Genomic DNA, 27227 nt, shown 5'->3' with positions numbered 1-27227 from the left:
AAGATAAATTGGGAATGAAGCGCCCGTAGTAGTTCAACAGTCCTAAGAAGGATCGCAGCTGGCTGACGTTTCGGGGCGGAGGTGCGTCCACGATTGCTGCTACTTTCGATGGTGCCGTGTGTAGCCCATCTGCACTAATTACATGCCCCAGATATTCCACTGATGGTCGGAAGAAGTCACATTTCTCCTTACGGACTCTCAAGCCGTAGTCCCTCAGTCTTTGGAGGGTAGCATCCAAATTGCGCAGATGTTCGTCATCGTTAGTTCCGATGCACAAGATATCGTCGAGGTAGCACTGTACCCCTGGCAATCCGCTGAGGATCTGATCCATCGCTCGCTGAAAAAGTGCCGGGGCTGAGGTGATGCCAAAAGGCAGTCTGCAGTATCTAAAAAGTCCCATGTGTGTATTGATGGTCAACATTTCATGTGACTGTTCATCCACATGCATTTGTAGGTAAGCCTGATTGAGATCTATCTTGCTGAATTTTTTACCCCCACTCAGCCCAGAAAACAAGTCATCAATTAGGGGAAGGGGATATTGCTCTGCTAATAACACAGGATTAAGCGTTACCTTAAAGTCTCCACAAGTCCGAATTCCCCCGTCTTTTTTTGGTACTGGAACGATGGGCGTGGCCCATTCACTGATCGTCACAGGCTCCAAAACGCCATTCTTGACCAGGGCATCCAGGTCTGCTTCCACCTTGGTTCGGATTGCATATGGCACTGGTCTAGCTTTCATGAACACAGGCTTGGAGTCAGCTTTGACATGTAAATTCACAGTTATATCCTTCATGCTGCCTAATTCTTCACGGAAAACCTCTGCATTTTTTTCCAGTATCTCCTGTAAGGGAGTGAGACTGTGTGACAGCTTCCTTACCACCTGCCAGTCAAGACGAATTTCACGTAGCCATGCGCGTCCCATTATAGCAGGATGATTCCCCTTGGTCACATAGACTGGAAGCTTTTTTGTTTGTCCATTGTAGATGACCGTCACTTCTGTCATCCCTTCCATGTGCACCCGGTGTCCGGTATATGCTTTAAACACAGTGTCTGATGGCCTCAGTGGAAGGTGCCTCATGTATTTCTTGTAGAGTTTGTGCGACATTAATGATGCTTTAGAACCTGTGTCTATCTGCATTTTTACCGAGTGCCCTTCCAACTGTGGCCCGGTTAGTAGCCATCTGAGCTCACCTCCATACTCATTATCCGTACAGTGTTTACTTCTTCTGCAGAGGAATCACTACTCTCATTTTTGTGTTGGACTGTGCGCACGTGTCTTTTCTGTTTATATTTGACATTTTCTCTTTTGTTTTCTATTTTTGAGCCTTTGCCAGTGCTCGGATTACTTCTGCATGCACGTTCTACGTGGCCTTTTTTACCACATTTATGACAGTCCAACTCTCTAGCCCAGCATGTAGCTGAAAGGTGTCCAGATTTACTACAGCGAAAACATGGCCCTTGCACGTGTGTTTTATCATTGACGAGTTGGTGTACTCTTCCTGTAGCATTTAGTTGTTGGGCTTCCTTCGATGCCATTTCCATTGACAAACTAACATCTATGGCTTTTTCTAGCGTCAATGTCCTTTCTGTGAGCAATCTCTTCTGTGCTGCTTCATTTCTCAGTCCACATACCAGCCTGTCCCTTAGTATGTCATTTAACACTTCTCCGAACTCACAGTGTTCAGCTAACTTGCGTAGGGCTCCTATAAACATAGTGACAGACTCACCCTCTTCCTGGCCACGTTTGTGAAATCGAAATCTTTCTGCAATTACCAGGGGCTTGGGTGACAGGTGCTTTGCCAGTATGTCCACTATTTCCACGTATGTTTTACTGCCTGGCTTTACTGGTTGTAGTAAATCTCATAGCAGGTTAAACGTTTTTGGTCCCATCACACTCAAAAAAGTGGGCACCCGTTTCTCATCGGTTATTCTATTTGCCACGGCAAAGTAGTCAAAACGCTCCGTATATGAGCTCCATTGCTCGATGCTCTCATCAAAGGTGCCGATTGAGCCAATAATTGCAGCCATTTTAAGCTCCTTGCTATAAGTGCTGCTTTTCCGTTACTCACGACGTCACCGATTGTCCGTCCTCCCCTCCAGCCGACTTGTCCAGCGCGCACCTCGCTCGCTGAAGTCGCAGTCATGCGAGGTATCCACGGAGAACAGGAAACCTCACCTCCACGGCGCGGACAACACGCGCTGGTTCAGACGTCCTCGTCGCCAGTTTTGTTATGTCCTTACTCTATGACGGGTGCTTGTCTGACCCACATAAGCACAGACAACGACGTTGCATTAAGGGTTTATTCAGACATCACGTTATGTCACAGGGGTAGCAAGAACGAGAGAGTTCCCGCCCGAATATATTACCCAGAATAACCCGGTGCTTCATTATTACGGAAACAGTATGCCCAAAATACACAACAGACGGGACTAACTTGACCACATCAATGGTCACCACACTGATCTCATCTCAGAAAAGACTTCAGTTCAAATGCTATTTTCCAAATTTTACACAATGAAGAATTTTATATTTTGGAAACTAAATAACCATGGAATAACACAGATTACTGGCAACTTAATAAAAAAAATCAATATCAACAATGACACTCCTTCGCCAGCATTGCATCACCAGGTAAATTATGTTTGTAGCCGGGATAGAGTTACCCCGCGGGTTCTTGGACAGAGCCACAGACACACGGTACTTCTGCTTAGCGAGTTATTCAATTTCTTTTGTGAGCACAGGTTTGTCAACGCTCCAGATCACCTCCACCTCGCTCCGGTCATGCCCCTGAGCGTCTGGTCGAGTCCTTCTCTCAGGCCTGCTCACCGCTTATCAAGGGGAGACAATCAGTCTGGATTGTGATGAGCTGTGCTCATTAACTACTTACTGGCACCATTCCCTGCACCACTCCCCCACTCTCCCCTCTGCAGCTGAGATAAGTTACAACAGGCGAACTGTGAGTAAAGTGAGCACCATACATGTGACCAAACTGATACATCTCAAGCAATCAATATGGCGACTTCATTATTTTCTTCTTAGTCCCAGAAAAAAGATTTGGCATTGTTGTGTTGGCAATGTTGTGCAAACCATGGGCCTGGCCGGTAAGTAGTAGCGGTAACCAAACGGAACAACAGCGCTGTCGTTGGTGCAAAACGGGTCGATATGAGGAAAACAACGTGCCTCTCATCTGTCACAAGGAGGGAACCGTCACAAGCATCCCTCACATTCTTAATCATTACCTTACTGGAGTGAGCCTAGGTTGCTTTGGAATGAAATGAAATGCGTCCGTTAGTAAGCAAGGATTGCTAGTTAACATTAGCATTAGTTTTGGTCATCTCCCGTTGTAGACTGCGCATGTGTGACATCATTTCTTTTAATTGACCGGTATTGCCTTCGAGATTGACTCGGCACCCCTGACGTGGGGTGAGTGGATTTTCTTGCTTGTGATTGTGACAAAAAAGGTTGAGGACCGCTACTAAACGTTGACAACATATCTCTGACTATCAGATGAGTACAGTGACGCCATGTTTTCCTCTTTTTTCATTAGGCCGTGGCTGTAGATCTGCAGTTAATGCCCCGGTACCATCAGTTCTCATGTTGGTGTGTCCATTAAGGAACCCCAACCTGCCCCCAAAAACTGCTATATATGTATGAATGAACATCTAGAATACCTCCTGATAAAAAGGTGGCAACTCGTATGACTGTGTGCAAATGGTTGAATGATGACATCTAGTGTGCAGTTCTTTGAGTGCCAGAAGACTAGAATGCTGCATTCCATTACCATTCTACTTTGTTTTTTAAATTTCTCTCCACGCCTATTGTTTTCTCGTGAAATCTTAATTCAAGATTAAATCATTGTCTTTTTTTGCTGGTATCAACCTAATCCTTTGGTTCCATCATCATTAAAAACAGAATGATCAGAGTTAAAAAGTCACAAAAAACTGTCGAAATTATTTATTGGCCAAGTCGTATACAACAAACTGAACCCTCTACTGCTAAGGAAGTTGATTTAAATGTATAATAAGGTTTAACAAAACATTTTTATTTCACCTTTTGGTCTCATCATGGTTAAATTTCGTTTGCCCACTGTCCCTATCAATCACTAATTAGAAGTACACATTCTGCAACGGTCAGTCAACATAAAATGTTTACAGGGTAGATACTTTGGACAAGATGCACCACAACTCAAACAAATAAATAAACCATATGACACCTTATTAACCGGTGGGTTTGCTGTTTTTCTTCTATCTCTCCATGCAGGGCAACCAAGAGGCCCCAGCTCCTCCTGAAGCCATGGCCCAACCCTTCCCACCGGCCCAGTACCCCCCTCCACCACAGAATGGCATTCCAGCAGAGTATGCCACGCCCCACGCTCACCCGCCAGCAGACTATACAGGGCCGAGCACGGTGGCCGAGCACGCCCTGGCGCTGTACACAGCAACACACACACAGAGCGATCAGCCAGGCAACGACAGCCACGCCCCCGCCAACACAGCCAACACAGTAACGGTGGGTCTACCCTTCTTACCCATATCATCTTTATGATCTTTACCAATCATAAGGAAAGACATAGCCCCTTTCCCTCTAAATCCTTTTAGAACACGTTGATCAAGTGATTTTTGATGATCATAGCCGCCGCCCGGTCAGATTCGCCCCATAAACAGATCTACCAGAAGGCCCTTCAGCTCAAACTTACCCACCACCTTTCAGCTGTAGAAGGTGAAGCTCTGGCAAACAGCATCTCCGTGTCTGATTAGGAGCAGAGCTTCTGCTCGCTGCTCCACTGTTCCCACCTGGGAAGCAACATGACAGCATGCTGGGGACAGTACAGCTGGACGGAAGGAGGGGAGGCAGAACAAGAAAAAAATTGCACGAGACTAGACAGTTAGAGGTTTTCTAAAGAGGCTTCCAAGCAATGCAGCTAAAACCCACTAAGATGACTATAATGTAATGTTACCTGTTTACATTGACCTGAGCGGTACATATCAGTGGGGTGATCAAAATAACGGTTAGATTTTGGGGGACCGTTGGTTGTCATTTCAGTTTTTATCTCGGTGGCGATCTCCTAAAAAGGTGCCCTAAAATGTGAGCTTTCACAACCGATTTAGTGCACCTTTTAGCCAAAGAGGACAATTCAGGTGAACGTCATGAGCGATGTGAATAAATGAGACGGACAAATTAATGTCAATCTCCTTGCCAATCATCAAACAAATTCTGGTGCTTGGCTAACAAATGTGAAGGTCCCAATGTTTTTTAGTACAGGGATTTTCTGTAGGCTGCTGAAATGCGATACACAACGTTTGGTGTCTATAACTTGTGTTGTGCTGAAAGGCAGCTATTTACTTATAATGACAACGGTATTATAAAAGTACACTCAAACAGTTCTATTGATAAAGTACAGCCTCTCGTACATTATTGCTTGTTTCTTATTTTATATATTTTTTAATATTATTAAAAATGGCGCTGGTCATAATTTTTGTCGTGTACAGCAGTGTACGCATGCTCTTACCTTAACTTGTAAATTACGTTAAGTCCATTCGCCTCTCCTTCTGGACAAACATCTCTATGACTTTGGTGTAAAAGTCCTCTTTATCTTCTTTTAGTTTCAACAGTCTCTTTGTCTCATTAGACATTATTGCTCGGGGTGAAAGTCGTCTTTGGTCAGTTTGATTCAGACTGCAACAGAGTCCAGCACTTTCACATAAGCCTACTTAGATTTCACAACATGAATAAAGGATAATATCTTACGTGGGACAATTGAATTAACCAAATTAAATGAATATAACATTAGCAAATGCTGTAGCCGAAGCTAATGTAGCATCAATGTTAGCTAACGTTAAATGAATACAACCAAGCTCACGTTGGATAACTTAACTTTGCTGTTGATTCAATTGCTGATAACATCAGGTGTCAATGAAAAAGAAATAACTCGCTCGTAACGCGGTTCAGATATTAAAGTTGTCACTCCAGAGAGTTACGTTAGCTTAAGTTAGCTGGACACGCCCGGTTAACAAGTCACGTTGTCTGCAAAAATGAATACAACGCAAATTCAACACAAAATTAAAATTAAGATTGAACGGGTCCTCGCTACTCCTTGCACGTTGGGGCTTTGGCCAGATGGTTAGAAATGCGGTCGAGGAACCCTGCAGTGGTCGGACGAAACGTTCACAAGTCAGTGGTCGTTAACCGTGTGGAGCATTGCCAGGAATACCATACATGAGCCAATTTCCTTCAATATCTCAATCATCAGACTACAATTTGTCATTTTCAGATTAGATTCAAAAAGGAAACAATCAATACTTTCATGTCCATTCCACTTCAGGCAGAGAGTACACATCAGCATTGTGTGACTTGGTGATGACCATGACCATAAAAGCAGATTTTCAACCATTAATTACAGCGCCCTCTATTCTTCAAAAATGAGAAAAAATTAGGGTGTGTTCTGGGCTTCAGTGTTTAAACATTTAGCCCAAAACAATGAGTTATCAGCACCATTCTGATATATCAAGGGCACATTGAACCAATAATGATCCCCCGAAGGTTTCGTGACAAACTCAAACTCAGCGTTTAGGAGAAATTGCCAAAAATGTGTTTTTCACAAAATTCAAAATGGCGGAAAATATAGTTATGCGCATTTGCATACCATGAATGACTTTTTTGTAGAGCATGTCGAAGAGGACCTGTGTGCCAACTTTCAAGTTGATCAGATATCAGTCGGTTTGTGAGAATAATAGTAATAATAATGCGCGCGGCCGAAACCGAGTCTGCCTGCCGGAGTCGACTGCTATCCGGCTTGATCCACTTTGCTTTGTTCAGAGTCAGGAAAAGCGTCAAACTTTTCCACCCTGAATATGATCACGGATCGATGATGTCTACAGATTTCTTACACTGTCTTGATCAGATCAGAATCAGAAGTCATTTTAATGTTATATATAGAGGAATTCGACTTGGTGAATTGGTGCAATGTAAGAATAAGATAAAGTCTTTACATTGAAAGTGCTAAATAAGAAGTAGACACTTGATGCAATGTGATTATATGATGTGAGTAGTGGGCGGAGTTAGTCAATCAAAAATGGAATAAATAAAGTAGTATACCGTATATAACTTGAAACAGTAGCATGCTATAAAAAATATTTTCTTCCCAGACGTCAACCTTTGCGATATTTTACAGTATTCAACTGTATTGCCGAAAAACAGTTTGCCACTGTTGAGAATTCCTCGTAATTTTACGGTAATTTGTTACAGTGTAGTTATCCCAGGATGTATCATACAGCTCGGGATACCGGTGTCTGCAGTGATGATTGGGAACATTTCTGCGCTGATAGGCTATCACACCGCAGCGTCACGAAGATGAAAGATGGCATATTTCAACTTTTGCATTTGCTGCGTTTGGGCGACTTTCAATCGCAGATTCACGTCCCCCCCAGCGGCATTGCGTGCATAGACTTGGAATGTAATCCTATCGCGCAAAACGCAGGCGACGCATTCGGTGTGAACGTACCATAAGGATGTCCACACCAACCAGAGACAAGCACTTGTCTCTAGTGTGATCAGCTGTCCTGCTGATTACGCGGGATTGCTGACTCCGCCCACTTCACACACCCACACATGACACACAAGACAAGGGGAGGGCAGTGGATTCGTGAACCGTGACAGGGGGAGTATCCAGGGTACAGTCAGCATTACTGGGAGGGTTTTACAGTCACTGTGGAGAGTTTGTCATGGGCTGTTACAGTCTGGATACAGAAAAATACAAAAGGCACTTACTTCATTTACTGTAATAACCTCCATTGTAGTATTGCGGGATCTGTATTTACCAGTTGCAGCTGTGGAAATATCATATTGCGAAAAGAGGTACAAAGAGGTACAAATATTGATGCCTATGCATCACAATGTTATCCATGCCCTGAAACTAGCGAGTGTGCATCTCTTGGCCTCCCTCAGTGGATTTATTTGGATACCCCTGTACCGTGCCAGAAATGTTAGTGCTCCCTCATCTTTTCCAGCTGTTAACTGACTCAATGTTGTTGACCTTTGACCTTTTCCCAGCATCTGCTGGGAAAGATGGTCACCTGGTATTCACAGATATGTACTTCAGATACTCTTTTGGTCCTTGCTGTTTCACTGATCTAGTAATCTTCACTGCTGTCCCATGTGGTGTCGTTCACATACTGGATGCCAGAGACCACCTCCTGGCAGAGACAGGGGTTAAAAATGAAGTCAAGTTTACTTTCTTGTTTCCTTTCTGTTTCTGTGTGTGCTGTGTGTGTGTGTCTTGGTCTAATCCCTGGAGAGAGAGGGCTCTATAGCAGCCTAACCGTGTGTAATCTACCCGTCTGGCAGCAATCCCATCTGATAGCTTCAATTATAGGCTCGGGAAAAGGGGCATTGCTGAGCTAAGCAAGAAACACACACACACACACCATATGCCATATGCACACATGTTCACGACACACTTGGGATATCTAAGTGGGTGCGTAATCAGGTGTAGGAGTTTGGGGCATTTTGGGCTGCTTGTGTGGCACTCAGTGGCTGCCACGTTGGAGGCGCGGTTGGGTAGATAGTGCTGTACAGCTTCCCCCTCACACACAGACACACACAAACAGACTATACAGCTCAGCACTGTCTCCGTGGTGACAGTGGAGGAAGCTCAGGCTGCCTGTGTATGATAATGTTTGTGTAATTACTTCTCCTTCCTGCCTGGCTGCTCACACAAGGTGGTGGAGGCATGGCGACCATAAAGGAATAAAGAAGTGCGGAGAGGGATTTGAGTTCTTTGAATGTGGCAGTAGAAGGCTTACTGCCTTAGAATTTCATTCCATACCATCCTAAAGCCTACTTAATGCTTCTGCGTTTTCAGAGAAACGCAAGGACACGCAACAGCCCCTTGCGTGCCTTTTCACCCCCTCTTTCGTGCTTGCGTACGTCGACCCATTTTGTGTCACAAGGCTGTGATTGGTCCTCTAACTACATCCTGTTAGGTTGCGGAAAAAATGCATTGAAAAGCATGTGTGTGTCGAGACAAGACGCAAACGCAGAAGCATGTTCCAGCCTTAAGCTTCATGAAAGACTACAGCCATCTTCCTGTGCTAACACTCAGGCTGAAAGGGAGATTAACGCTGTGTTCACACCAAATCAAAGGGCTCTCCCCCCAATGTATTTCTTGAGGGAGAGAACGGGGGGGCCTTACCTCAATGGTGATCGTTCAGAGCATCTTGTATGCAATCATGATTTCTCCACTTTCTAAAACCATGCTGATTTAACCGCTTAGCTGCTTTACCTGTTGCAGAATTCCCAGATAAGTTAAAAAAATCATGCCTTTGTTTCTGGTTCCAAAATATCTTCCATTGAAAATTCACACAGCACTTTTCACTGTATGTATTAAGTCAGACGTCGGCTAAATAAAGCTAGTTCACTACAGTGGTAAGATGACAAAATAAACCGATTGTGCTGTAATTAAATTCTAATAAATGGATCTAAAAGATGCTGAAATGACTAAATCCTGATGCTGATTCGTAGAATGTCAGAATTCATGCTTTGTCAGTTCAGTTCATCAAACAGCAAACCACTTCTTCAATGCTTGTTTTCCGTATGGAGTTTTAAATGATCAGGCATATGTCATGCTAACTGTTGCTGCTCCCACGTCACTCAAACAGCATAATCTAATTAAGGAATATATACTTACACAGTTTGGATACAGGCTCCCAAAGAGTTATTAAAGAATTTTGAACTTAATGTCCTATTTTAAACTGGTGGCCATCAAACTCAAAATAAAATCATAACACTTGTTACTAGGTTGCATTGAAGAAAAATGCCTTCCCAGTCCTTCACCGCTCTTCAAAGGACCAGCCATTCACTGCACGACCAAATAAAAACAGATAAGCAACTGTAATGTGTGGGTGTAAGGGGCTCCGGAAGAAGGCAGCGGAAAGTAAGGGTTCAATATATTTTATTATTTTCAGGGTGCTCGTGCTCCACTCGAGGCGTCCCGCTCGCTCGTCCAACTCGCTCGCCGCCTCCCTGGGTCTTGCATGGGGACACAATTAATAATTATTTCCCCCAGCTGAGGCTCATTGCCTCCACCTGGCCCCGTTCCCGGAACCACTCCCCCTCTTCGCCCCTGCAGTCGAGACGAAACCACGGCCGCCACCACATACTCCCACTGCCCGACTTAGGCCGGGCAGCCGTCCGGCCTATCCTACTCCCCCCCTCCTCCCTCGAGAGGGCGGGAGAGGAAGTCTGCCACGACCATCTGCGCCCCCGGCCTATAGACCACCTTGAAGTTAAAAGGCTGTAGAGCCAGATACCACCGAGTGATCCGGGCATTGGTATCCTTCATGCGGTGGAGCCATTGGAGCGGGGCGTGGTCCGAACAGAGGGTGAATGAGCGTCCCAGGAGGTAGTAGCAGGGAGCCCACCGCCCACCGGATGGCCAGGCCACTGGAACGTGGCCGGGGCACCGAACAAGCCAAAGGGAAGCGTGGTAAATTACAAACCATACGGAGTGGAGAAACAAGTTTTCTCTTTGGACTCTGACGACAGAGGAATCTGCCAGTAGCCCTTAGTTAAATCCAGGGTCATAAAAAAATGTGCAGTGCCCAGCCGGTCCAGGAGTTTGTCGACCCGGGGCATTGGGTAGGCATCAAATCGTGACACGTCGTTCACCCTGCGATAGTCCACACAGAACCGTACAGCCCCATCCTTCTTAGCCACCGGAACGATGGGGCTACACCAGGCGCTGTTGGACTCTCTCCAACATAGCCGCCAATTCCTTCCGAACCACTTTTCTTTTGTGTTCGGGCATCCTGTAGGGTCATGACCTTACAGTCACCCCCGCAGGAGTCTCGATGTGGTGAACTATCAGGTTGGTCCGGCCTGGCAGGGGGGAGAACACATCAGCCAACCTCTTCTGCAACTGGGCAATGTCTGTCCTCTCGCCCTCGGAGAGACGGCCCTCACACAGGAGCGGGGTGGGATTGACCACTTTTGGCACCTCCAGCCCCAGGTCCTCTCTTTCTGATACTAAGGAAACCAGAGAAACTGACTCCACCTGCCTCCAGGCTTTTAGGAGGTTCAGATGGTATATTTGTGTATCAAAGCCCCTGTCAGACCGCACCACCTCATAGTCGACATCCCCCACCTGCCATGTGACCTCGAAGGGCCCGTGCCACTTAGCCAGGAGTTTAGAGTTGGAAGAAGGAAGTAATACAAGTACCTTTTCTCCCGGTGTGAATTGTTGCAGCCTGGCTCCTCTGTCGTACAGCCGTTGTTTCCATTCCTGGGCCCGGAGCAAATTCTCACGTGACAGCCTACCCAGTGTGTGGAGTTTTGCTCTCAGGTCCAGGACGTACTGGATCTCATTCTTGCCGGGGCTCGGACCTTCCTCCCAGTTTTCCTTAATAAGGTCCAGCACCCCCCTCGGTGTTCTGCCAAACAAAAGTTCAAATGGAGAAAATCCCGTGGAGGCCTGGGGGACCTCCCGGACTGCAAACAACAGAGGATCAAGCCATTTGTCTAAATTACGTTCATGTTCGCTAATAAATTTACAGATCGTGGACTTGAGTGTCTTATTCATACGTTCTACCAGCCCGTCTGTCTGCGGGTGGTACACACCAGTCCAATTGCCCAGTAATCTGGAAAGTTCTCTCGGTGTGCGTGACATGAACGAGGTGCCCTGGTCCGTCAGAATCTCTTTCGGGATTCCGACCCGGGAGATGACCTGAACACTCTTTGCAGAGATATTGCGCAATGGCACTGCCTCCGGGTTTATCGTGTAGCGTAATCAATGAGGACTAACACAAAGCGATATCCGCGTGCGCTCCGGTGGAATGGCCCGATGAGGTCCATGCAGACTCGTTCAAACGGAACCTCCGCCGCTGGTGGCAGCCCCATGGCCGCTGTCTGCGCCTCTCCTGTCAAGAAAGGTAGAAGCCTGATCGGCCATTCCTCCGCCGCCCAGCCGCATGCTTCCGCCATCGCCTCGAAGGCCTCCAGGAACGCCTGGACATCGTCCTCCGCCGTCATGCGGTGGAGCGTCGGGCCTGGGTGCTGGGTGCCTGGCCGCCAGTTGCTCCAGCGCCTGGGCCTGGAGTGCTCCCAGGAACTGCCGATTCGCCCCCGCCTGGTCGCCTGGTCGCCATGATTGGCTGGGCCGGTATTTCTTGCTGGCGCTCGTCGTCTGCCATCATTCGTCCCCCGCCGAGTTGGGCGCCACTGTAACGTCTGGGTGTAAGGGGCTCCGGAAGAAGGCAGCGGAAAGTACGGGTTCAATATATTTTATTATTTTCAGGGTGCTCGTGCTCCACTCGTGAGGCGTCCCGCTCGCTCGTCTACCTCGCTCGCCGCCTTCCTGGGTCTTATATGGGGACACAATTAATAATTATTTCCCCCAGCTGAGGCTCATTGCCTCCACCTGGCCCCGTTACCGGAACCACTCCCCCTCTCTTCCCCCCTGCAGCCGAGCCAAATCCACGCCCGCCACCACAGCAATCTCTCAAAACCAAGGGCCTGGATGTATGAGTTCAGAGTGAAAATGTTGGCCTTTATTCTGTTTGGGATGAAACATGAGGCTCCACTTATAGACCTCCCTGTCCTGTAGTAGAGAGGACTGGTTTTTAGAACAAGGAAAGGAACCCTGGTTCCTAAGCATCCAACTGACCCCCGTGACCAGCTTAATGGACCAGCAGATTGATCTCAAAGTACAATCGAAAATAGTGTGTTTTTTGGCACAGAGGTTGAGGGGATGTTGAAGTGTAGGGATGGTGGTGCAGGCGATTTGATGGGATGATTAAACTTGTGTGCACACAATCCAATTGATCGGCAAAATCCAACCCCACATCCATGAATGTGTGTTTGTGCGTGTTGAGCTGAGTGTGCTTCATGGGTCCAGGGTCCCAGTGTCTAATGCCACTCTCTGTGAGTCTCTCTTTCTCACACACAGGCATTTTATTACTGCATCCCATTCAGGAGAGAGCTCTTTGTCAATTCAGCTTTGTGTGTTTGCGTGTGTAAAAACCATTATCCTCACTTGCCTGTTCCCTCTTCAATCAGCACTTAACCTGCATGCAAATCTGAACCCTCTCCCTTACCGTTGTCTCTGCTCTCTTCCTCTCCTCTCTCGGGTCTGTCTCTGCTGCTACCTTCAGCACTTCTGTCTCATTGATCTGGCATGTTTAGCTGAAATCATCGTTTAAACTTTATCTCTTTTTCATTCCTTCTTTCTTCATCCCTTTATCCATGGGTTGTTCCAATCCATTATGTACAATCACTCTTCTCTCTCTTCTCCTTTTCTTTCCTCACTGCAAATAAGACTCAAGCACAGTTTGTATCAGTTATGTCTTCCATAACATGCTTCAGTCAAGAGATTGTAACAAAATCGTTGAATTGTTTTAGATAAACGTCAAATGTGTAAAACAGAGAGAGATGTTGTGTTTTCCCAATGACCCACCGGAAGGAAAACAGCACATACACACATGTATCCAGATGATGATTCCAAATGAAGTGCATCAACTTGCTGCATCTCTATTGTCTTGCTGACAGGTGGGGCCAAGATTCAATTGAAAGGATGCATTTCAAAGAATTTGGAGGGATAAACATTTTGGTCTGTCTTTGTTGGTTGTAGTTTTTGGAGTTTGTCTTTTCCTTTTCTTCATGGAGACTGCAACATCCAAACAGCTATTTCACTAGATAAATTATTGTCCCTTTTAGTGTATTTCACCACGAAAAGACTTCTGGAGCAGGGTCGGGCTGGCCGTAGGGGATAACGGTGAAAGCCCCGGTGGGCTGACATGGTTCAGCTTGTCCAATGCCAGCCCACCTCCTGGAACTTTCTCTGACTCGGTCCCGACTTTATTCTATGGTTCACAGATTGTTAAATTTACTCTAATACCAAAGTAAGTAATCACTGACATATTATCTGGCCCATGAGTAAATATCATGTCTATCATAACTGATTAGCCTGTCAATAGGACGCACACGGCTCATACTAAAAGTCCCATAAGGCACCGCAAAAGCTAACAGGGAGTCTAGTGACCTCCCTGGTGGAGAAGGAGGTGGGGCTACCCAGTTTGTTTTGCACCTTCAACAGACACACACACACACACACACACATACATCCAGCGTGCAACACTACTGATACCACTAATCACACCCTATTGTTCTGTTCCTTTCTATGAAGCTTATACTAATATTACCCTTGGAATCCTGTGTCTTTATTGTCTCTTCATTCTCTGCTGACATTCATTCCCTAAGGCTCTGCAATCACACATATAACCATCTGATACCAGCTCAGAGTTAAGCATATTCATCTAGCAAGCCATACCTACCATGGAGTATTCCAAAAGGCTTTTGATAGACTGCTCAGTGCAGGTGGAGGAAAACCCGGAAAAAAAACAAAATAAAGATGAGAGAAAAAGAAAGAAAAGACTGTTCAATAAAAAGTGGGGGTCCAGTTGAGAATGGCTGGTTCATGATCCAGCCCAAAAAATTGCCCACCCCTGCTATAGACCTATCCTAGGAGGGTTATCTAATGGACAGCACAAGTACTGCAAGTTGGACTATTATGCAGTTGTAGACACAACGCAGGGGGTCCCTGGGCCTGAGAAGCAAAGAAAGGGAGTTTAATATGGCTATTACTAGACTAAAATGTAATTAGTTTTCGTCAACGAAAACTAGACTAAAACTAAGAAGGATTTAAATGACTAAAAGACTAAGACTAAATCAAAAATAGCTGCCAAAATTAACACTGCTCCTGATATTTCCTTTGTTCGGTTCCTTTGTAACATAGGATCTTGTCTTTTCAAATTGTTTCAATGTGAGACTTCCCATTGAACAGCCTTGCTTAGTTTTCTCAACATGATGGCAGCTAATCTTTGGCATGCTGTGGGATTCCTTGCAGCAGGCAGAAGAGGTTGTACAGACGGAGGGCTCCCAGCAGCTCCACATGCAGTCCAGCGATTCATCGGAGAAGCAGCAGCCCAAGAGGTTACACGTCTCCAACATCCCTTTCCGTTTCCGAGACCCTGACCTCCGGCAAATGTTCGGGGTGAGATGACAACTGAACCACACGCACACACACACACAAAGCTTTGTTGTATTGAGAAACACTGCAGGGCACTCATTCGAGTCCAAATGAGTTTGCCATTCCCCCTTAAAGCACTGTACAATTTTCTGCTTCTCCATGTACTTTTCAAGACACCTACTTCAACAGTGTAGCAAACGCCTTCAAAACTAAATAAAATAAGTAACAAAATATTAAAATTAAAAGAATAACATTTGGAAAATAACTCCGCTGGAGTTGTTCTACGGATGTTCACAAGCTCATCTCTGGTGAAAGAGCTCCGGGAATCGCAACAGGAAAAACAATTAACAACAAAAAACAAAGAGCACCGAAGCACTGTGGCAGCCATCTGCGTCCCCATCTTGAACGGGCCCTGCACCGTTCCCTGAACCAACCCTCGCTAGGTTCTCCCTCAGCTCAGTTGTTGGGAAAGGGGGCTGGGGGTCGAAATACAACAACAGGTTTGTCTCAGTCGTGGTCTTAAGATTCTTAGTCACTTGTTCTGTGTAAAGAGAGCAGATGAGAGGGGTGAGGCAATAAGGTAAATTCTATTCAATGGGACTTCTCCCAAGCAATTTGAGAGATCCCAGTAGTCGTTCTTCACTTCTTGCTTGGAAAATGCTGTTTCGTCAATTCTTTCCCTCCTGCGTCTCAACGCTCTTCATATATGTCCATTCTGACCAGGCTGAGGGATTGCAGGTGCACCCCATGCCAGGTGCCTATTCAGGAATCAGGAAACGTTTATAGCCATAACATGTCAGACATACAAGGAATTTGACATGGTGATTGGTGCATGACAGCAGAGAGTACGACAATGGACAACAGAGGGCAGGAATAACATAAAAATATAATAAAATATTAAAATTAAGATTGGACGGGTCCTTGCTACTACTTGCACGTTGGGGCACTGGCCAGATGGTTAGAAATGCGGTCGAGGACGCCTGCAGCGTTCGCAAGTCAGTGGTGTTAGTTTATGTTTCCACCAGGCTTGGATTATAATATGGATGTATAGAGGGTAAGGATGTCATGAGAATTAAGAAATAGGGAGCAGTTTAGATTAAGTATGTCTCCAGTTGAAACCACTGTTCCATTTGTTCTCTTTTCTTCTTTGCCACGATTTAAGTTTTCATTTAGTCCATCATGAACATTGTAAAAGGTGACATTCTTTCAGTAGAATAGTAGTAGTAGAGTAGATTGTGATGTCTTTAATAGAGCAGCAATCAAGAGGCCAATGTAACTCTGGATGAGCTGCATAAAAAATACAGTTTAGAGTTTAACACCAGTCATGTGGGAGACACTGCAAACATGTGGAAGAAGGTACTATGGTCAGATGTGAGCAAAATGGACCCTGAACCCAAAATTGCCCATCATATTGAGAAACCCATTGAGCACATGATCCCAACATGGAATTATTGAGGTGCTGGCACCATTTCACTTTTTACATTGGACCTGTTCAATGAAAGAGATAAATATAACTAGAAAATGTGGCTTCCTGTTACCGGTAGGTGGCTCTGCGGCCGTAAATAGTTACACAGTACCAGTCCAAAATTAAAGCCTCTCAAAATACCATATATATGGCAATTTCCTTCAAAATTTATCACCAGACTACATTTGGTCATTTTCAAATTAGGTTTAAAAGAAAACAATCAATACTTTGACCCTTCCACTTTAGGTTGATAGTAGACTGTAATGTTGGGTCTGTACGGCTCCGGACAAAGGCACTCGACACCAGGGTGGTAATTTACAATGCTTTTTATTTCGTCTGTCCGTGCTCGGTAACTCGCCGGCGTCCAGCTCGCTGGTTCTGCCGATTCCCCCTTGCTCCCCGCCTCACTGCGTTATATAGTGAGGAGAGCACACACACACACACACACGTCAATTATTGCCAGCTGATTGTAACTGCTTCCACCTGGCATTGTTCCCCGAGCCTCTCCCCCCTGCAGCTGAGCCGAAACCACGCCCGCCACCACATTGACATTCCCAAGGTGACACATGTGGATAACCAGGACATTCTGATGTCATCATTTAGTATTTCTTCCGGCAAAATGCAACTTTTAGAGGCCAAGGTCTCAAGAGCACACTGCATGGATTTGAAAAGAATCAGGTTTAATCCCTGGGAGGAGTTTGGTCTTTTACAACTGTAAGAAATTATGAAAATATGCCAGAAAGGCACATGTTTAGTGATTAAATGCAGCACCCCCTAATCTTCAAAAATTCTGAAAAAATTAGCATGTGTTCAGGGGTTCAATGTTTACACATCCTACGTTAGTTATAAATCTTGCCAGATTAAGCCACACCCCTTGCAAAGTTCATTAACTGTAATATCTTCTTAAAACCATAAGACAGGTCAGAAATGATTATATGGATGTTTAAAGGGTGAGATGTTATAGAGAAGCTATATGAGAAGTATGCAGCAGATTAGATAAAATATGCTCGAGTTATAACAACTTCAACGTTCGTGGCGAATGGTGGTTTTTTGAAAACGCACATAGTTTGGAAATTCTTCCGGCAAAATGCAATTTTTAATGCCTAAGGTCCCAGGATCCCACTGCGCGATTTTGAAAAGATTCGGGTTTAATCCCTGGGAGGAGTTTGGTCTTTTACAACTGTAAGAAATCATGAAAAAAGGCCAAAAACGCAGATTTTCAACCATTAATTACAGCGTCCCTCTATTCTTCTATATATATCTAATATTAGGGTGTATTCAGGGCTTCAATGTTCACACATGCTATAATTTTGGTGAGGGCAGGCCGAGTCATTTGGAAGTTAAAAATCTGACAGATTTAGCCACACCCTTTGCGAAGTTAATTAGCCCATATTTCATCAAAACAATGTGTTATCAGCACCATTCTGATATATCAAGGGCACATTGACCCAATAAAGATCCACCGACGGTTTCGTGACAATCAAAGTCAGTATTTAATAGATATTGCCAAAAATGTGTTTTTCCCAAAATTCATAATGGCGGAAAATCTAGTTAAGCGCATTTGCATTCCATGATTGACTTTTTTGTAGAGCATGCCGAAGAGGACCTATATGCCAATTTTCAAGTTGATCGGACATCGGGGGCGGAAACTGGCCTAGTGTGGTCTTTTTTAAATTTCTAGAGGGCGCTATAGAGACATTTCTTTATACCCAAACGTGAGACCCAAAAATTATCACATTTTTTAACAGTCCGGATATCCATGCCAAATTGAACAACTTTTTGAATATGATAAAGGCCCCCAAAAGGCCCGCGGTTTGTGAGAATAATAATAATAATATTAATAATAATTCCTTGAAATACAATAGGTTCCTCTACAACTAGTTGTAGCGAGGACCCTAATAATAATAATAATTCCTTGAAATACATTAGGTTCCTCTACGACTAGTCGTAGCAAGGGGCGCCGACAGTTTTTGTCCGGGGTGAGAGGGGTTTGTAACAATCTTTCTAGATCGGCTGCGTACCACACAGTGATGGACGAGCAAAGGATGGATTCGATGATGTAGAAGTGCACCATCATCGTCTTTCGAAGGTTAAATTTCTTCAGCTGCCTCAGGAAGAACCTCTGCTGAGCCTTCTTGGTAATGGAGATGATGTTCAGCTCCCACTTGAGGTCCTGGGTGATGATGGAATTAATTGCAGCACTTGCACTCGGTAGTACACAACCTCTATTACCCCTCCAACCTTAGCCTTGGGATCCACCTCCCAGGCACCATTGGCTTGGCCCCTCCCCTTGGTTTGCCATAATAGACCGTGGCCGCAGACATGTCAACCCTCCTGATTTTTCCGGGCAACTCCCGAATTTCTCCCGATTTCCACCCGGACAACAATATTGCTACACCATCTGTCACTGGGCGCGCCGTTTCAGACCGAACAATAATAATAAAGGTTACACCTTGAAGTCAAGCGCGGCGTTGACCGCTAACACCCCCCCACCGGTCCTTTTGAATATCTCCCGAATTCTGAGGTCTCAAGGTTGGCAAGTATGTGTGGCCGTCATTCAAGGTCACCAATGACTTTGTTGTTATAAAATACTCAACCTGCACACAAGACAGAAGACATCTATTGTGAAACACTGCTTCTGCCTGGTCAGTAAGGATGAAATATAACTATTGCTACAATGACTGGGATTTTCTTTAGAAACTGCATTGGAGACGGAAAGCGTCACATTGTTATGCAAGTTGTGATATTTCAGCAAAAGCAGTAATAGAAAAGCAAAATGGGCACAGATATTTAAAGGTAGCTACAAGGTGGAGGTTTATCAATGTGAGTTACATAATAATACACAGCAATACTCTGTCAAACACCTTTAGAAGTCCATCTCAGGATGCAAGAATAAAGGGTACGACCTCAACAATGGAGAAACATAAGTCGGGGAGGTATGGGCTCTAAAAGGAATACAGCTGGGTTCATTACCCAAGTTGAATTAATAATTAAAACAACACATTTGGAGGGAAATTACTAGGCTGGTGAAAAGGGTTTTAATGATAGAATCATAATTGGCATTCACAGCACTACTTGAATGATTAAATTCTCTCATTCTGAGGATATATAGGACTGCACCAGAAATATTTCCCTGCACACACGGCACACTTACCTAAACAGACGGAGCTGTTTGTATTTCTTTATTCCTTAACCACAAAAGAGCCAATCCCAGTCTGACCACAGGTCTGCTTTTGTGGGGTTTGTTTTGCAAATTCTTACATTGCCTGGGACCAGAATATCTACCGGTGGAGTCAGCTGGCCTGCACTCTCAGATGAACCCTGTTCATTCTCAATACCAACAAGAATGCGAGAACAAACTTACGTTCCCAACGAGAAAACCCACGAGAAAAGACTCGGGAGACCCGACTCAACGGAGAACGGTCATTTCCGCAATTGCAGCAGGTGACTTGATGAAGTCACCACGTCAGCTGGTTTTGTTAATAGATTTTAATACAGTTCTTGACTGTTTATTTTACTATTATCATGCTTTTGTTTGGTTTTCATTTTAAATTAGAAATGGGATATCCATTACATCTATATATTTATATAAAATGGAGCACTAGAGTAATATATATATTAGGGCTGTCAAAAATAGCGCGTTAACGACGTTAATTTGTTGTTTGTTGTTAATTACATCAAACACATTTCATGCATGCGCAGTGTGACAAATTATTCAGGTCAGGAAAGTACCTCTTGTCAGGGGGGGACGCGGTCGAGGGCAAGGAGGGAGGACTCAGATGCAGAGTTGAAAAATAAAAGACTTTAATTGTCAAAAAACTCGAAATCAAAATCGCTCCAACCAAAAAGGGGAGGAAGGAAGAGAAAACAAAACCGACAAAAAACAAGGACCTGGACTTGGAAACACAAGCGACTTACTTGGACATGGACGATCGACATGTAATGACGCCACACCAGACAAGGGACTCACAGGGCTTAAATACACAAGGGAGGTGCAGGTGATTGAACACAGGTGGAAACGATCGGGCTTAAATACACAAGGGAGGTGCAGGTGATTGAACACAGGTGGAAACGATCAGGCACGGCAGACAATTACAGGGGAAGACAGGACAAGGCAGGAAGTGAAGTTACCCAGGAACACCAGAGACATGAAAACTACAAAATAAGACAGAGCAGACCCAAACCGTGACACCTCTTCCTCTAGGGAATGCACTTCATCCTATACAACACATTACTGCCACCTGTAGGCATATGTCAGGCCGTCAGGTTCAGCAAGTCGTTTGCGCCAGTCCACGCTGAATGTTCGCAGGCCATTAACAAAATCAACCTTAGATCATTTGACCAACACAACAGCAAAATGTTCCAACACGTTGGAATTCAACGCTGGAAATGGTCAAGCGCGTGAGCAGAAATAAAGAGGCCGTCATCGCCAATTCAAAAGGACCGGGGGTGCGGGTGCTAGCCGTGGGGGGGTGCTGGCGATCGATGGGGGGGGGGTGCTAGCGGTTTTCCTTGCAGCGCCAGTCTCGTTTTTCCGTTGTAATTGCCGCTCGACTTCAAGGTGTAACTTTTATTATTGTCTGGTGGAAATCGGGAGAAATTCGGGAGAAAGGTCGGTCCGGGAGATTTTTGGGAAGGGGCTTTGAAATTCGTGAGTCTCCCGGAAATATTGCGAGGTCTGACATGTCTGGTCATCGCAGCCCTGGACCATCAGGAGCACAAACTCGTTTTGCCGACCGCAGCAGAGTGGGATAAACTGCAGAGGCTTGAGACCCTTCTAGAGCCATGCAGGGAAATCAGTCTGTAACTTATCAAATAACATTACTTTGATTCTTTTCTGGAATGAATTAAACCAAGTCAAATATCAATAACATGTATTTATGTAAAAAATAATAATGATGATAATAATAATGATAATTATGGATCTGTGTCCTGTTATGTCCTGTTATTAACCCTGCATTTCAGAAAGAAAAAATGGTTAGGATTAAGGTGTAATTGCAAATAGTGATTAATCCTGATTAATCCACTGTATTCTGATTAAAACTTTTAATCATTTGACAGCCCTAATATATATATATATAAAATATATATATATATATCAGTCATGAAATGATTAGGGAAAATATCTCAATGGAACAGAGTTGTCATACAGTCAAACATCTTTTTAAATCAGATGAAGAGGAGCAGCTGTAGTTTGTGGTGCTGCTGAACTTTACTGGATTACACTGACAGTTGTATATCTGATTTGTATTCATATTGGAGGGAAGAAACACAAAACATTACTGAGATGAACATTTAATTCAGGGCTTTGTATTACATCACATTGCATTAGCTTTATGAAGGTTTTATAAAGTAAGAGTAGGTTGGATACAGTAACAGCATTTAAATTTGTACTAGATAGTAACACATTTCACATACACACCTACCTTTTGTCTTCTTGTTACTCAAACATCAAGAGGCCGATAATCAATGTGGTCCTCGTCCAGGTTCAATTGCCAAACATCAGTATAAATTAAATTGAAATGCACTTATTGTAAATCACTTTGGATAAAAGAGTCAGCTAAATGACATGTAATGTAAAAATGTAACGATATGCAGGACTGGTGCCGTCCTCTGAGCCTCAGCTGTGTTTAATTAATAAGCAGGCACTTAGTGAGCCAGCCGCAAGAGGGTCCTTACTGCCACATTCCCAGAAGTAGGGGTCCTAAATGAGTCATTAGATACTCAGCACACAGAGATGTGCGTGGTTGTGTGTATTTGCGGTGAGTACCGGGGGTTGGGTTTTGTGCTGATGGAGTTTTAATGACACCTACTCTTTTCTAATCACCTGTTCTGGAGGTTTCCAGCGGCACAGGTAGCCAGTGTCTCCTTCAAGGGAATTCTTTTTAATGTCTCCTTTTCATGTGACTCACATTTGCCTTCCAAATTATTCCACAAGGCTCTTCCCTAACCGAAACGGCCACCAAGGAGGCAAAGGTGTAATGATCATCTAAAATCTGCTCACTTACATCAACATATGAGCGTAGCAATGGAGACAATTAGCAGTGAGTGGGTAGTTAGAGAGCATGAGCTTTCCCATTGTTGGGTAACCCCAGTGGGGCCAGTGTGTTTGCGTTGATCAGGACAATTATTGTTTGAAAAACAGAAGCACTGTGACTGAAGTCATTGCTCTGTTTACCGATGCGGCAAGGCACACCATGGGGACCTGTCATTTTGGTTGTATCATCGCTTTTGAGATATTGTATTTTTGGTGCCATAAACAAATGAGGGGAATTGTAAATTACTGGTAAAAAGAAAAAACGAAGCTCTTGGTAATGTACTCAAGTACTGTGTTTAAAAATATCCTTTGAAATACAGGTCATTCTAAATGTGCTACTGTAGCCTAACTATGTCACCATTCATTTACATTGGCTATTGATGCAATTTTGTAACACTATGAAAAGAAGGGTACGAAACCAAGACCTAAATCCAGGATAATTGAGACAGACATTTGATTTGGGCATTAATCATGTTCATTTACACATAAAGTGCCACCATAATAATAATGATAATAAAGAACCAGAATAACAATAGTTCCAACTACGTGGGTGCTCAAGCTCAAGTGGGAAAGTGAAGTAAAATGTATTTATTTTAGAAAGAAAAACTAGTCTATTTTTTCAGTTTTTATTTAAGTTTCTTTTGTCGTCAATGGGGGACTTAACAGAAGAATCACTGGGCTGATGGAAGACAGAATGAGGGTTGTAGCTGGGTGGAGACAAGTGTTGTCCTTCAAAAAGAGGATTAACATTTTAATCCTGAAAAGTTTTTGAGATCAGTGAAACATCAAAGTCTGGCCAAGATTAAGTTACATTTTTATCTTATTTAAAAGTTAAACTCTTTTCTGAAACACAGAAAAAATCGTTGGGATAAAAAATACTTAAAATACTACTACTACTACTTAAAATTGTTGTTGAAAAGCAATATCTATTTTTTTCATCTTAAATGTATAAATAGATTCTGAGCAGTTCTGCAATGCAAATGTGTAACATACTATGTATATGCAGCTTGTGTGTTTAGCTGCTGGACCTTTTCAGGGCTAGAGCTATGACCTTGCCGTTGGTCTGCTCTCTGCTCCATGTTTATTTATTTATTGAAATATACTGCTTTATTCAAGGTCTGGTAATGGGGAGTACAAGGCTGAGCATTATCATACTGGCTGGCAAGGTTAGTGATGCTCCATGCCTTCCAGTTAGGCTTTCTACAGCACCACAGTACTGAAACTGCTGTTGTTGAGGGTTTTCAACAAGATCCACTTAAACACAGACAATGGAAGAATTTACCTTAGTATTACTGTATCTCGGGGAAGCATTTGACACGGTCGACCATGACATACTACTGTCTGGTACAGCACTTAACTGGTTTAAATCTTACTTGAAAGATTGAAAATACTTTGTCTAATTACACATCAGAGTTGAAGAAAATGACGTGTGGTGTTCCCCAAGATTCAATACTGGGGCCCCTTCTGTCGATATAACTCTATCCCTCTAATTAATTTACTCATTTGCTCATCCAGTCACAGAGACCGTTATGTTGAAAACCTAATGCAAGTGGAAACCCAGAATCTACCGACCGTTTCTCCTTCTGGTCACACATGATATGAGGCCTATGAACTAGCATGATACACTGTACATTCTAATGCTATTTGCTCAATTCCCAATATCTCTAATGTACATTTGATCCTATTGTGAGGCTAAAACATGGTCTTATCGCATTATACACCACCAAAATCAATGTGCTGCAGAGGTGTGGTCACTGGCACCCAGCCAGAGTAATCAACTTAAAACAAGACGTGGAGCTAATCAAGACCATTAAGAACAGAACATCTAGGCACCAAATGCATGGTTGGACTGGTGATAGAGGGCTTTGGCAGGTGATTACCATGGTGGTCTGCATCATGACCAGATACATGTATGGCTCATCGTAGGCCTTAAAGAGCTATCCGTTTGCTTCCTATCCCACATATTGTATAGAAACCATGTCTGGTTTTAACTGAGAGGCTCTAGGCCTTTACTAAAAATGCTTTAGCCTCGCTCTTTTTTGTGTGAGAGAAAAGAGTGGGAGAGGAAAAGCAAGATGCTGGCCATCGTTAAGATCAGCGTGTGTATTGAGGCATTGCTTTAGCGCCCGCCATCATCCACCATCATAATATTCATTTACACCACATAACCCTGTAGTCCCCCCCCCCAAACACACAGACTTTTAAACACCGCATTAAGAGTAAATGGATATTTTATTAATCTTGGGTGAAAAGGAGTTTGTTCATTCGGAGCAATGACTGCTTGACTTTTCATGTTTTTTATTTCAGAGTAAGAGAGAACTGCGCAAGTCACCATGTTCTAACTATTTTCTCATACCCTGCCCTCCTTCTCCTTCCCTGTCGTCCACAGCAATTTGGCAAGATTTTAGACGTGGAGATTATTTTTAACGAGCGAGGGTCCAAGGTAAGTGTGCTGCAACCACACATCCACACAGCAGCTACGTTTGTCCCCTTTCCCCCTCTTTTCTTGCAGTTCTTAACTCCTCTCACTGTCTCCATAGCTCTCTCTCCTTCAGTCTAACAGTAATTACCAACCCGAATCAGTGACACTTGCTGCAGGCGGCTTTTACGCTTTACTGGCCTGCCATGCATTGTGACAATGAATGGCTCACACTTCTCCTAATGCTGGCAGTAGGATTCACAGAGTCTGCAAACACATGGCTATCTCACCTGTTTAGCTTCTGAACCTATGCCAAGAAGTTGTAACAGAATGTACGCAAAAATCCTTCTCACTGGAAAGGTTACATCTGAAAAAGTCTGTATTTCATTCAACAGTGATCCCCCCCAAGCCAGGTCACAAAGCTTCTACATTTAGAAGCTTATTCCAGCACCAGTACGCTGAATACAGATTCCAACTGCAAGTATTGAGATGATAAACACAAGAGGTTAAACATGCACAAAAGACGAATGAATTCACACCACATACCAGCATTGTTCGATAAGGATGTCAAATAGAAGAATTTGAAACTACTTTTTACAAGAACACAATCTGTATTACTGTCCTTATGGTTGGTTTCTAGTGTTTATTTACTAATTTGGTTGCTACACACCGACTTCATCATTTTATGTTTTTTGTAATATCATTTTTTATATTCATGGGTTTCTTTGTTTAGCTCAAAATGGCAAACCAACAAATTAAATACGAAGGTCACTAATTCACTTGTCACGGGTACTGGTACCGGTGCAAAGAAGAACCCAAAAGCACGACTCAAACAATTATGACGGGGTATTTCCGTGGAAGAGAACAGGGGTTTGTTTCAAGTAGGAGGGTTTCAGAACAGCCGATTTACTATGGTAATGACCAGTGGCGGCTGGTGAATTTTATTGTAGGGGGGGCTAAATAAAGATTTTTTTTCACACACAAACGAAGCATTCTGGTGCATTCTGACAAAATAATAAAGACAAACTAGAACATTTTCTTTTAATGGCAAATGGGGCCAAGGAAAAAGTTTTAACTTAATTTGTTTGCCTTGTAGAATTTAGTAAGATTAAGTGCAAATACATCAATAGAAATTGGGAATTATATACAAGTTAACATTCTAACAAGTTAACAGAATGTGATTCTAAAATGGGTGAGTGTGTTACGGCCAATCTATTGTGTTGGGAAAGTTCAGTTCACAAATTTTAAAATGAACTAGTTCCATTCATAGTTCAAATTTAAATATTTGAACTAAGTTCACAGTTCCAACTAGTTCAGTTCTTTTTTTCCATATGTTGCTGCAAGCTATTTTTCAAAATGATTGCCACAGCCCATATAGAACCACAGACAGCAATTATTTTATCAGTTTTAACACTGAAGCTATGCAGATTTAATCTTCATATCCAATTTTGAATCCTTATCCAACCAGGGTTTACATTAGCATTGAGGGGACAGCATTTCCCCATTAATACAGTACGTTCAGTTCATGTTCACCCAAACTATGAACGAGTTCATGAACTATCGTTGAATGAACGCGTTCAGGCACAACACTGGTGTTGGTAATATCCCCATATGTGGAAACTTCGCTAAAATACGCCTGATTCAGAGTATGAATGAATGAGGAAATGAAAGAGTAAATAGTGCATTTATTCACAGTTTCGGCATCTCCCACGGCATATAAAACATGCCGCTTGCAAAAAAGCGCAGTGCCCCACAGACTATCTGTGGGTTAGTGAGAGCAGGCTTCACGCTGTGCGGTGCTGAACAGCAGTCTGCAAAAATAATGAATTCCATCTCCAGAAAATCTATACCTCTCATGCAGGTACTCGTGGGGAAAAGCTAAAGGGTCTGATCTGTCCCGGAACAGCCTCTCACGTCAGAAAGCACGTCTTAATATCAGCGCTTCTTCATCCAACACGTCGTTCAGTAGTGGACATCATGGTGCAGGATAAAACACCGGTGAATGGGCCTTTTATAAATCGCCCTCATCACAATTTAGTCAGTTTACAATTGTTAACTGCGCGGTTTCGCCCACCAGCGCCCCGTCGGTCGATCTGTCTGGATCGACTCTACCCCCCCCCCCCGGTGGTATTTCGACGTGATTATAATCCGTCGGACCTTCTTACAGTCCGCGGAATATTGTGAAAACGGTCCATGAGGTAAAAGTTTCGAACCACCAAACTAAACATCTGCAAAAGTAGAGTTTAAAACCAAACTGGTGAGAGCAATAGTGACAGGTGATGCATG

General features: G+C 43.8%; 1 protein-coding gene across 4 annotated transcripts in view; it reads left to right on the top strand.

The window, feature by feature from the left end:
* The window catches only part of rbfox3a (RNA binding fox-1 homolog 3a), a 141388-nt gene that overhangs the window by 66057 nt on the left and 48104 nt on the right, over window positions 1-27227 (top strand). For all 4 annotated transcript variants that reach the window (XR_005119864.2, XR_005119862.2, XM_037463950.2 and 1 more), the window contains exons 2-4: window positions 4262-4510; window positions 14898-15044; window positions 24912-24965. Coding sequence is in view for 2 of the 4 variants with exons in the window: in XM_037463950.2 (XP_037319847.1) it covers window positions 4262-4510; window positions 14898-15044; window positions 24912-24965 (450 nt within the window). In the remaining 2 variants the exon portion in view is untranslated. The remainder of the gene's footprint in view (window positions 1-4261; window positions 4511-14897; window positions 15045-24911; window positions 24966-27227) is intronic.

The sequence above is a fragment of the Pungitius pungitius genome, chromosome 21 (genome assembly GCF_949316345.1).
Source record: "Pungitius pungitius chromosome 21, fPunPun2.1, whole genome shotgun sequence".
Classification (NCBI taxonomy): domain Eukaryota; kingdom Metazoa; phylum Chordata; class Actinopteri; order Perciformes; family Gasterosteidae; genus Pungitius; species Pungitius pungitius.
The sequence above is the reverse complement of the archived record's forward strand: the minus strand, read 5'-3'. Positions and strand labels throughout refer to the sequence as shown.